The sequence below is a fragment of the Ascaphus truei genome, chromosome 4 (assembly GCF_040206685.1).
Source record: "Ascaphus truei isolate aAscTru1 chromosome 4, aAscTru1.hap1, whole genome shotgun sequence".
In the NCBI taxonomy this organism is placed as follows: domain Eukaryota; kingdom Metazoa; phylum Chordata; class Amphibia; order Anura; family Ascaphidae; genus Ascaphus; species Ascaphus truei.
Window position 1 is genome coordinate 48,280,081 of NC_134486.1, and position 13,331 is coordinate 48,293,411.

The window sequence follows — 13,331 nt, forward strand, 5'->3', positions numbered from 1 at the left end:
TGAGTGTACAGACGTGGTGGCTAACGGTCACATCTCTGCGATTCAAAAATTAGGTAAACCGTGAATATTTTAGCCTCCTTTTTGTAACCCTGTGTTATTTTTGTCACGGCAACACTAATTTTTAAGTAAGCCTTAGGGGGTAATTCTCCATGTACCGAAGTGACAATACGGGGCGTTTTTGGAACAAAAATCCCTATTAAAGACCATGAGGATTTTTGGTCCAAACAGCCATTTCGATGGATATAGAATTGGGCTCTTGGTTTCATTGCTATTATAAAACTGCACCTGCAGCAAAAGCTTTGCATAAACTGCTATATCATTATCATTGTGGCTCTTAGGTATAATATATCAGACAGGCAGGAACAGCCAGGATTACATGTAAGTTGTGTAAGTTGCAAATGAAATTCAATGTAAAAGATACCTCACTACTGAGAAAAGATGGGAAATGTAAAATATCTAGTCTGGAAAAGAAACCGCAAACGCTTTGGACGCTCAGCTGCTTAAGTATGTGCAAACTAGTGTCAAATTGCTATAAACAAAATCTTCTGTTTACAAATATATAATGGAGGGGGGGGGTGGATAAGCGGGGATGTTTTAATTGTTTTTTTTTCTTTGCAGTGTCAATAAATGAAAATAGCACTTTATATTTCAAATATATTTTTTCCTTTTGTTTCGTAGAATGCCTTGGATATTCTGCTTTTGAAAAAGCCATCACGACTGAAAAATCATCCCTTAGCAAATTACCATTATGCAGGTAGCACCTTTTGAAATATTTACATCTCCAATGTAGAGCGTGGTGATTTCAGCAAAGCGTTCTCCGTTGCTGATTGGCTGCAGATTTCTTACTAACGCAGAAAGTACAGAATGATAGGATAGAAAGAAGGCCCTTTCATTTAAACCGGTCATGTTAGAACAAGAGGTCCTGCTGTGAAGTTCGAGGGGTGGCAGGCTAAAGAGAGATGTGAGGAGGCACTTCTGCATTGTGGTTGATTTGTGGAATATCCTCCCAGTGGTGGTGCTAGGGGCTAATACAGTAAGGGAATTCAAACATGCGTGGGATAGACTATACACCTCATACAGCGACCTTGGCCCCTTGCAGACGCACTTACCAGAACACCTTCCTACTGTCTCTGTACGTTCCTACTTACCACTTAGATTGTAAGCTCTTTGGGCCAGGGGCTCCTTTTCCTAATGTTACTTCTATGTCTCAAGCGCTTCTTCCCACTATGTGTTATATTATTATGTGACGTGTATTAGTGCTGTGAAGCGCTATGTACACAGATGGCGCTATATAAATAAAGATAGACATACAGACATAGACATAAGGCTTTCATAAATACGAAACAAAGCCAGGGATCAAAGTGGATCTGAGGTTTTCCAACAGATAGGAAAATGGGCAGACATGGTGGGCCGCGTGATCCTTATCTGCTGACAAATACTATGTTTCTAATGCTATGTACCACTTATTTCGTTTTCAAAACCTCTAATGTATCTCTGTGTTTGTAAATTGATTTGACCTTGAAGGGGAAGGAAGTGTTCTGTTTGCTTGCCCCAGCCCCTCTGGCACATCGCGATCACATGACCGCTCCTCGGGTGATCGTGTGATGACGGCACCACTGGTGACGTGAACAAGAGGAGGAGTCATCTTCAGTTCCTCTGCCGTCTGCATGGGAGCGCAAAACACGATCTCCTCTAGACAACGACCTTGGAAGCCAGCTGGGAGGTCGGGGCAGTCCTGGCAGTGGGCGCGCGGCCTGATCTCCTGGGTGGCTGGGGAGCTCGGTCTGTTTTCCTGTGTGGCTTTGCAATCCTTTGTGGTTGTCGTGCCCGCGCAGCAAGCACAGTCGCGTGTCCCATGTTCACCTCCTATAAGTCCTGCCCGGAGACACTAAGCTGCGTGTGGCCACCTCTGTGTACTGTAAGTCATAGGATTTTTATGATTGCTCACTGTTATCCTTTTTGTGTACTGTACCTTTTCCTTTTAAACCCCTGAGTTTATTAGCTCTATTATCTTGACTGAGTGCTAGCCCACGTGATTCATTGCATTTGTATATTTGTTTGTGGTAACGTTTGGTGGTATTTTGCTAGTGTACTTTCTGGGAACGCTGTGAGCCCTGCATTGGCTGAGGTCCCATTGTCCCCAGAAACCATTGTAAGAGTATAGACGGAGACACTGTTTTTTGTGTTCACAGTATTCTTGTCATTGTATTGTGGTTTGCTTTCTGGGAGCTCTGTGACCCCTGAGAGATGGTCCCATTGCCCTCAAAAACCACCAGGGAATAGTATCCAGGTTGAAGCTCCTCCTGGGAGCCTGTAGTTACCGAGAAGGGTGGGTGATGCCTCAGGTAAAAGAGCATAGCTCTTGTGTGGTCCCCCTAGTGGTCCTGGTTGGTGGTGCTACTATCCTTGTAGATTGACTTTTGCCATAACTTGGGTAGGATTCCCTGTTGGAGTCTGGCAAGACTCAGTGTACCAGTTACCTTTAGTTTTTCATGTACCGTGGTCTGACTTTACCATCACATGGACTAATTAAGTATTAAGTCTGGTACACAGCATATCATGCATTGTGTTGGAAATTTCCGCAATAACAAATAATTGTTCAAACCTAACTCCGTGTTATCACGAGATTCTAATCCAGGCCTTGTTACCCAGATCTGTCCCAGTGCAGCATTGCTCCTGGCATTTTTATTGAAGTGCTGGGTTATGTACTTTCATTAAGAGATGATGATATTTGATGGAAGCCTTAGTTTGGTTTCTGCTGTTGTGCTAATGTCCATTGATCATACATGTATGCTTACTGTTAGGATGCATTGTGGTATGCAGTGAGAGCATTTCCATTCAGTCCGGGATATGCGGTGATATATTGTAATACTATTGTGGTCAATGACAAGGGTACTCTCTGGTTTGAAAGCCACAACATGAGATTTCTGTCAGTCAGACTATTCTGCAAACCCTGATACAGCTAAATTGGTCACCATACCATTATAGTGATAAGCACGTGGTTGTGGTGAAATGACGGAAATAATGAAAGCTCGCTAGATAAAAATCTGTTAAAAAAAAAAAAGAAGATGTTGAAGAACTAGGTCAGTGGGAAAAAATACAAATGAAAGTAATCCCTCACAAACAGTGCTGTGAGAGCATGTTATGCTGTCTCCATATAAGGTTGGATGGTATCCAAAATGTGAGAGAAAAGAGAACATAGGAAACCAATATGTGGGAGAAAACCACCCCTACCATCCCACGCACCCCTTATTTGGAGACAACTACACGTTAAGGAACCAAGGAGACCGTTTTGAGTGGAGGAATTTGTTTGTATCTTTATCACATATCTTTTCACTATATTGCACTATATTTACACACTATATTTTTTCACTGTTCTAAATAGTGAGCACTGTTAATGTAATATATATATATATATATATACATATATACATATACATATACATATATATATATATATATATATATATATCAAGAACTGGTCCCAATAGGAGAACTACTGTACTTACACCTTAAATACATGATTAAATGAGAGAAGAACATTCAAACTGAAATCTCAGCAGATGGCTGGTCGGATATATGGGATAACGCCTCCAAAACCTCCTTTTGTACCACAACGAAAGAAAAAATATACAAAATCTTGTCTAGATGGTAGTTAACAAGATAACTTAAGATCACCACAACGTAAGTTAGTATCACATATATTAACTGCAGCTATGTGTTCAATCTCGGCAGCATGGAGAGAGAAAAAAAATGACCCCTTCAAAAAAATACCATTGTTTGACTCCAAAGATAAACAAAGTGATGTTCATGGAAAGGCTTACTACATTTCTAAAGCATAGTACAAAGAAATATTCTAAGATGGGATCCTTGGATTCACAGATGAGGGTTTGCATGAGCGAGACACACTTAGGTCAGAGAAAAGGTGATAGACGCTGCACACAGAGCGCAGTACGGAGAGCGAAGGCCGATATTCACATTGGTAATACACTTCAGGGTAAATAAGTCTGTAATTGTCTGTGTGTACATTTGATGAAGGTATTCTATGACTGTGTAATGCTTGTAATACCTTCTTCCTTCCCTTTTTTTCCTCCCCCTTTTCATTTTTGTACCTTTCTTCTTCCAACAAAATGTAAGTGGTGAAAACATACAAACAAGAGGCATTGTGTCAAAGATAGATTTTGGTTCTCCGCTATCAGAATTTCCTTATCTTTCTTTTACCACACACACCATGGACTTTGGAACTAATTTAACATTCCTCCATACACAGTCATCTATTTAAAACTAATTTCACATAGATGACTTAAGAATACACGAGAAACTCTCACGGTCAAATATATCAACCAGTTGAGTGCCGGAGGGGCCGCTGCACCAGTGTCACAGCCAATCCGGCGCATCGCACTTGCGTGACCGCTCCTCAGAGCATTCACATGACCGCGACGTCGCTGCCGTGGCGACCGGAAGAGGAGGCGCCCACCTCTTCCGGCCTTCTGGCCAGCTACTACATCATGGAGCACCCAAAGGGTTCCATCTTTGTACAGCTAAAATACTTTGACACAAAAGCACATTTGTGGCACATTTTTGTAACGTGACCATTTGAATTGTAAGATGTTGTCACAGTTCGGTTCACAAACGTTTGTTCAAATGTTTCCCGGAATTCACGCAGAGGTGAAAACTTCATACAGACTTTTGACATTCACACTGTTGCAAAACCTTATTTGAGTTGCGATATTAGTGAGTTTGTTTCACGTGATGTCTGCGAAGAAAATTCAGATATTTCAATCATTTTACTGTAAATGTAATTTTGCATAGTTGCTACTAGTTATATACGAAGCTTTTTCGTTTTTCAGCCTAATGAAGCGTACTAGTGATGTAATTACAGCGTGCGTACTGTATGTCAGAAACTTCTAATGACATCATCATTATTGATTGGTTCACGTGCAAGACAGTTTCTGGCAGCCGTTCTCCCCTGTCCTAGGGCGGTAACGCTATCCAAACTAGCCACCTGATGTTACCCAGAGCAATGACCTAGTTATCCTGAATACTCAGGAGATGAGCGTCGGAGGTAAAACTCGAATGACAAGGCTCATACATTTCTTGCCGGAGTAAATTGCTGCAAATCTAAATGGAGCATAGTACATAATGTGTCATCAGGGCAATAGTGTGTGTGGGGCAAGTGGGGTCAAGGGTGCTATTCTTGAGAATTGGTGTGACTATTGCATGTTTGTAGGGGGAAGGAAATTTGGCTACAGCCATAGTGAGGAGCTAAGAGCGGTGGGTGAGTGTGGTAACTGGTGGGAGTCGAGGTGGTTTTTTTTTAGATGGGAGGCGGGTGGATCAAAAAGCTCTGTGTTGGACAGAGAAGAAGCAAGCAAATGGGACCCTTCCTATTCTGTGACAAGTTTAAATGAAGTAAAAAGTAAAGGGAAAATATGCTGGTTTCATTAAATTGATGAAATGATTTTTGCAACTACTGTATATGTAAGAATTGTCCATGTTTATAGCAAGCAGTGAAGGAGAGGAACATGCTGAATGTTCTTGTATCCTCAGACCGTTGTACTGTAACACAGAGATGGTGGTAGTAGTGCTGTCCTGCACTCTGGGGTGATCCCTGCAACAGTCTTGGCTGTGTATGAATGTGCCATACATACTCCTTGACGAAGCACCCTGCGGCGTGAAACGCGTACGACGTGTCTGTCAAGTTATGTACACAATAAAGCCTTTCTGACCAGTATTGGATCAATCGTTTTTGCCATACCGTGCTGCTGCTCCGGATGCCTGCCCGTCTTTTTTTCCCTGTAACACAGAGATGCCTTAGTCTGTAGGAAAAGAGGGCAAGTTATACAGCCGAATTGAGGGACCACATATTACTGGTTGTACAGAGCTCATCCTTCCCACATGCACTTAACTATGGAACTTAAACATAGTGTTTTTGTGTGTTGCAGTAAATGTTTTTCCTGGACATCATGAGGATAATCAGGAATGCAACATTGTTATAAATAACAGTTTAATTAATTAATTGAATGTCATTGGGAAAGAGCTAAAAAGAAACAACTGTCTACACAGTACAAAATATTTTCTATCTAGAATTAACCCTGGCAATGCCAAAGAATCCTCCAATGATCAATAACTTCAGATTTGTGACAGTTGTAATACATTTTATTGATTGTTGTACACGACTATGTTGCATATGTACTTAGAAATAATAGAAGTTTTTTCTACTGAAACACTCACAACATTGTGTACAGTATGAAGTGACTCTGTGACTCTGTGAGACTGTGTCCATGGAACCAGCAGGTTCCCAGAGAGGCTGCCAAGGATAACACACAAATACTTTTGGTAATGGCCGATATTTTTTATTTCTAGACATTATAATTATATTTTGCCATATTTTATGGATTAATAAACTGTAATATCAAAATGTTATAGACGATGGCCCATATTTACGAAGGTGTTAACAACTCAAAGACAGCCAGTGGTCTATGTCTCAGCCTCGCTTAGCATGTAAAGCCCTATGTGTAATATGGAAGAATATTTTTTTTTAAATGTCAAAAAAAATAATTAAAGCCAACAACATCAATATTATGTTTAGGAACAAAAATTTGGGGTTCTGTAAAGTCAGAAGACATTGTTCAAGGGTTGCATGGCCTGTCTCGAAAGACAGCTCAATGTAATGCCCTTTAAAACAGACAACCAACCATATTTTTACCATCTGTGTTTTAAAATTTCATTTTAATTCTTGTTTAAAATGGCCCTGCAATGTAATGCACTTTAGAGCATAAACCCCCTAAGCTGGAAGGCACCTAATAGATGCTTTATGGCCAAGCACGGCTAAACAAATCTAGCATTGCTTAGAAAGGAAGAATTGTAATTTAATTACCACCCCGTGAGCTTTAAGCGAGGTGCTCTGCTCGGCATTCCCCCCCCCTACGGTTTTTCTTTTGAGCTCCACCTCCTCTTTCATAGTTACATAGTTACATGAGCATTTGATTTTACGTTGCAGTGCACTGATCTGGGTTCTTTTTTTTACTTCGGTTTTAAACCTTTCTTTTTCTGGTTGGTCCTCCGGCCATATATAAACACAAAAGATACTGGCCGCTCAGCCTTAATAGACAAGTAACAAATGAATATCTAAAGTATGGGGTAATGGGATACAAATATATACAAGAAGGGTCCCAAAGATTCCCCACAGTTGCACTCAGCCACAAATATTGAAGTCTAATGTGTCAGACTAATAGGGGCCTATTCTATAAGCCTCAATAAGCCACTTATCGGCCAAAAGGCCTACTGCTATTCAGTAAGCCTCGATAAGTGGGCGATAAAGGCATAAATCGCCCACATTTTCAGCCGTCAATAAAAGATCGCCAGGTGAGCGGCGATAATCCACTTATTGGCAAGTTCTGAAACTCGTGCAATTCTAGTATCCTCGATTAGCTTATCGGGGCTAATCACGGCTCTACAATGGCGGGTTTCTCCCAAAATCCTCACGCCAGGAAAAGTTGGCATGAGGCTGCTGAGAAGCTGCTAACAGGCGGCGAGAGAGGACTTAGAAAAAAACAAAAAACATTTTTCCAGCATCAGATTGATGCCGGGAGTCTCCGGAGCTGATACCCATTAATATCAGCACCAGAGGCCCCCGACATGAATCCCATGCAATAAAAATGCATTTACAATCAACTTCATTACCTTAGCGGCTAACTGCTAAGGCAATGAAGGGGTTAACTACCACTGCCATGTTTATTGTGGGTAGCCGGGGTGGGTGAATGTGGTTTTTGGCCCTTGGTGGGTGTTTAGGCCTTGCTATCACTGGTATTTGGCCCTTGGTAGGTGTTTAGGCCTTGCTATCACTGGTATTTGGCCCTTGGTAGGTGTTTAGGCCTTGCTATCACTGGTATTTGGCCCTTGGTGGGTGTTTAGGCCTTGCTATCACTGGTATTTGGCCCTTGGTGGGTGTTTAGGCCTTGCTATCACTGGTATTTGGCCCTTGGTGGGTGTTTAGGCCTTGCTATCACTGGTATTTGGCCCTTGGTGGGTGTTTAGGCCTTGCTATCACTGGTATTTGGTCCTTGGTGGGTGTTTAGGCCTTGCTATCACTGGTAATCGAAGCTTTCTGAATACAGTGATAGCAACGCTCAGAAAACAGGCAGCGAAAACGGCAGGGCGATTTTTTTATTTTTTATGAAGGCTTATAGAATACTGTAGGCCCCAGAGTCTTCAAATGGTGTTGTATTCATTGGTGTCAACACACCTGGGCTATACATCAGAAAAATATCTGATGTGACTGGTCCTCTGGCCAACCGGATGTTGTATACACTGACTGGCTGGAACCTTACTGCTCCATTGCCTCAGCTAACTTTAGATGAAGCCAGCGGTGCTGTTTTTACACTGCGTTCCTCCTGCGTACGAATGGTGCAGCATTCAGGGACGATGTAAAAATAGGATTAGAAGTAAAGTTATTGATGAATTCTCTTTTTATCTCGAAGGATCAGACAAGTGGACCTCCACGGAAAAGAAACATTTTAACAAGGGTGTAAACACCTACAACAAGGATTTCTTTCACGTACAGAAGATGGTAAGAATTCTCTTATTCAATATTTGTCATAAAGCAATGACAGCACTTTTATTTTTTACACAAGCAACCTATATCTAGATCAGGGATGGCCAACTCCAGTCCTCAAGGGACACCAACAGGTCAGGTTTTAAGGATATCCCTGCTTCAGCACAGGTGGCTCAATCACTGGCTTAGTCATTCTGATTGAGCCACCTGTGCTGAAGCAAGGATATCCCTAATACCTGACCAGTTGGTGTCCTTTGAGGACTGGAGTTGACCCCCTGATCTAGAGACTGATGCATGCTCTTTATGCAGCTTTTTAGTATCTTGCATATCCCTGAAGCTCATTAGCATTAACCCACATCATAAAGCTCTTTGTCAGCAGAATACTTCCCAGCAGTACCCTGTGTACATTCGAGTTCCTATAATATCACCCATCCCGATATAAAAAAATAATACAGAGCCCAGACAGAAGTAACTGTTACTCACAAATCGTGAAACGGAGGAATGAGGCAATAGGCCCTTATTATAGCAACTGTGACTCCAATGGATTTTATAGAATAAGCATCTATATCTATGCTCTCTCAGTTGATAGAGTAAGGACCAAATAATTAGTCTATATGTGTTCTCTGTCAGTTTATAGAATAAGTACCAAAGAATAAGCTAGAAGCTCAAACACCTGCCCCATGCAGGAATACAGTGGCACTTCCTGTTCCCACGTCCCTCTAACCGTATTCACCCCAGCTGCACTCTGACAGCCCACTGTTTATTGTCTATGTTTAAGCTATCTGTTACTCCACTTTTTTTCTGCTGCCTCAGTTACCTGTTACATAGTTACATGGTAGATGAGGTTGAAAAAAGACATACGTCCATCAAGTTCAAAACCCAGTGACATATCATCCAATGAGATCTCATAAGGGGGAAAATAAATCTCTTCCTAACTCCAAGAATTAGCAATCAGATTACTCCCTGGATCAACATCCTTCCCATGTTTACTAATTGACTATTGACTATCCCTTTTTGGTCTCTTCTCCAACTCACTAGTGCATACTCACCCTGGTTTTCAACATGAGACACTTTTAATGTAATTTAGCTGTTTTATAACCTTATCTGCAATCTCTTGGGAGAGGAATGTGTAAGTGCACACAAGAATGTCATATACTGTGTATTATATCACCGTCACACACACACAAAGCCTTAGCTGTTATGAGAGCCTTGCAGGGCAGAGATATTGTTCTTACTGAAAAATTACACGACTGTATTTCAGGAAACACCTAGAAAAACAAGATGCACTTTTTAGTTTTAACTTCCCTGGCAAAATAGCTTTAAATAAATAAAAACAGAATGATTTTTTTTTCTAGTTTCAAATAACTGCAAGATTGCTATAGAGCTTAAGCAGAGCATTGCATATGGTTTTAAATCTACATGTAAAGTAGAAGTTATTACAATTGTATAGTTGTTTTCATTGCTGCTAATGATTACCTGAGGGCTTGGTTAGTCCTTCTGAAATGCTGTATTTTTTTTATATACATAGATTTTTCTCTTTTATTTATATCTATGACTGTCACGTGTGGCACACCTGTGAGCACATGACCTGCATATGGGACAAGGGTTAATACACAGCTTGCAAGCTGGCCCACTTTTCACCTTTGCAAAGGTCCCTCGAATTAACAATATCTCCCCTCAATTTGTCCCCATATATTGTATTGCATTGTATGTCTTTATTTATATAGCGCCATTAATGTACATAGCGCTTCACAGCAGTAAAATACGTGACAATCATATAAATAACAAATAATATAAATAAGACATGAAGGGGAGAAGTGCTTCAGGCATAAAAGTAACATTTAGGGAAAGGAGTCCCTGCTCCGAAGAGCTTACAATCTATTTACCATTTGTCACACACATCACACAAATGAGCACGTGACTTATATATGCAACCAGGGTTAATACACATGGCTACTCTAGTAAACTCACCGTTCTCCTCCGCAAGGTACTCTCAATGAGTTAATATTAACCCCTTACTCAATTGTAATCATATCTATCTGCTTCCACCACCGAGAAGTATGCAAAATATTTAATTAATATATATCTGCCAGGGTCTCAAGTCCCTGTTTATTATAGAAACAACTATGCACTTAACACACAGAAATCTTTTGTAGCAAAATGTGTCTGAAAATGTAAATACTCTCTACAAAGTGTGCAACAGTTCATTCTGAGCCCCAAAGCATTACTTATTAAAGAATATAAAATAAAAAAATATATATATTTAAATTACAAAAAAAGATTACAAGAACATACAGTTACAATACATGCAGAACGGTTTCTTAAAATAACAAGATAAAACATAAAACAGAAATCCCTATACAGTATGTTACCATAGCTCATAGGTTGTTATCCAGAGAGGTCACTGGCATAGAAATATGAAAAACGATGTGTTTGATCCCCCAAATACCTCTGTTGAATTCCGATTTTATAACTCCAGTGCAATACCTATATATCATTCTTCTCCCATTGAAAACCACATAAGCCCGGCCCTGTCGTAAATCAGCTTCTAGGATGGCGGCCTAACGACAGAGGGAAAAATAAACCTCCTAAAAAGAGGTTTAAAATCTTGACTTAATATATAAACACTCATATCTTAATTTCCCCAAAACTTAGACACACGTCATATCAATAGATTCAGGCAAATTTTACCAATGTAATGAGACTAATTATGACCGACTTGCTCATAAATTTGAGTGACAAATGGATATCTGTCCCTTGCTACCTTCTAGACCTCAAGTGTCTGGCCTCACTGCATGCGTCTCCTTGCAGCGATTACAGATATCTGAACATCCTATTTTAGAATAGAGGTTATTATCGGATATCTTCATTTTTAATAAATTTACTCTTTTGTGGAATACTTTCTTAACCCCGCCACCTGAACCTTGCAGAACCCTTCAGAGAATGCTTTGAAAGTGCCTTTAAATAGTGTCCTGTTTACATTAGTGTCTACAGAGCCATAATTTAATCCCATCTCTGGAAAAACAGATGCACTTATCTCTAGATTCTATCACCCTCATACAGTACAATACAGCTTGTACTTTTAGTGGGCCATAAGTGATAACCCACCAATTAAGCACTGTTTGAAGATCTAAACAGACCCAGGAAAAGTCTTGACCTGTTAAAATATATTGTATTTTTAAAACTAACGGTACCCAGATTAACTCCTGAAGCACCACATTTATTAAAAGACTCAATATCTCATGATATGATCATGACAATGATGTTTAATAAAATTGCTTATTTATCGCTTATAGTTGTTTTGGGTGTGTTCATTCTACATGTGCTATTTGCTAGTGGGTTAATAGAAAACACATTTATCTTTCCCACCCATAATTCACACTGTGCTCTTATGACATTTCAAACTTGCTATTTCATTTATACGTTTCAATAGTTTATGTATCAGCGCTTTTCCTAATTGGAAGTGGGGTGCGGAAAAGCACTGATGGTGCCATCCAGTATATTAGAAGTAAAATCCCTTTGTCTCCTTGCGTTTGGTCCTGGTTCAGTTTACCATGGGTACTGGGTACAGCATTTACTCGTGTTTGTATTACCTTCAAGGTTAAGTCAAAGACTATGTCACAGTGTGTTGAATACTACTACACCTGGAAAAGGATCCTACACATTGGACGTAGACACAGAACTCGTCTCGTTGAAGTTACTAAAGATGAAGATGACACCGTAAGTGAAAAATATTTTACAATGACCATTAAATCATTGGTGCTGATTCTTCTGAAGTATGACTGTGCTACAAGGGAGACATAGTTACAGAGAAGAGCACTACACTACAGTATAATGAAAATGTCACTGACCCAGCTTGCCTACAGAAATATGCTTCTACATTGTGGGTTACAGTGAGAAAGTGAATGTGTGCCCCTATGTATTAGAGTATCCCGCCTGCAAAACTGGAGCACAAAACAGCATGTTTTTTTTTATCACTGCAAAAAATCTCCTTCTATCCTAAATGACCTTTTTCTTTAATAAATCTGGTACATTTTTTGGGCCCGTTTGGCAGCCGGGAGACTTTGATACAAAGGGAGATCTGTATCAAACCAAAAGTGGTGCAATTCTAGAGCAAAACAAACAGCTACAAAACGGAGGATTTCTAGAAAATATCTATCGGCTATAGAAGGAGACAGAAGTAGGTTAGGGGGCTCTGTGCACTGCTTGATGTTATCAGGCTGGAGGCCACGTGCGTTGAAAAAAATACTTTATTGTGGCATAAAAGCCCGATTAAAAACATGAGAGACAATTCTCTGACGCGTTTCGTCCTGCGACTTTATCAAAGAGACATAGAAGGAGACAGACTGGAATGAGTTAAGGGAAGTGCCACATACCTTCTTAATGTTCCTTGGATGTGGAAGAAGGGCGTTATGGCCCCAAACTTTGGCCTTCTGAATTAGAGTTTCATGCTCCCTTTTTCAGTCTCCTATAGACTTCTATAGACTGAGCCTTGATACGCCTATAGCACATTGACATGACATTTATGAATATGGTTCACATCAGAGCACAGAGGAGTATTTTTTTCAGCAGCAACAATACTACTACCCCCCCTCCCCCTCTTTTTTTTTTTTTAACAATAATGTTAATCTGCGTCTATTTGCGCAGCATCAGATGTATGAAGCTTGTTTGTTAGATTTGACTCAGATCTCTTTTGGAGCAGAGGTTAACGCCACCACAGACCTGGTGGATTTAATTGTCTCAAAGCGAGAGGAAAACTGCACCAGTTATAGGC

At 40.3% G+C, this 13,331-nt stretch overlaps 1 protein-coding gene across 6 annotated transcripts in view; it reads left to right on the forward strand.

The window, feature by feature from the left end:
- The window catches only part of TRERF1 (transcriptional regulating factor 1), a 179,507-nt gene that overhangs the window by 140,384 nt on the left and 25,792 nt on the right, over window positions 1–13,331 (forward strand). For all 6 annotated transcript variants that reach the window (XM_075595732.1, XM_075595736.1, XM_075595735.1 and 3 more), the window contains 3 exons: window positions 679–754; window positions 8,484–8,572; window positions 12,158–12,277. In XM_075595732.1, the coding sequence (XP_075451847.1) occupies window positions 679–754; window positions 8,484–8,572; window positions 12,158–12,277 (285 nt within the window). The remainder of the gene's footprint in view (window positions 1–678; window positions 755–8,483; window positions 8,573–12,157; window positions 12,278–13,331) is intronic.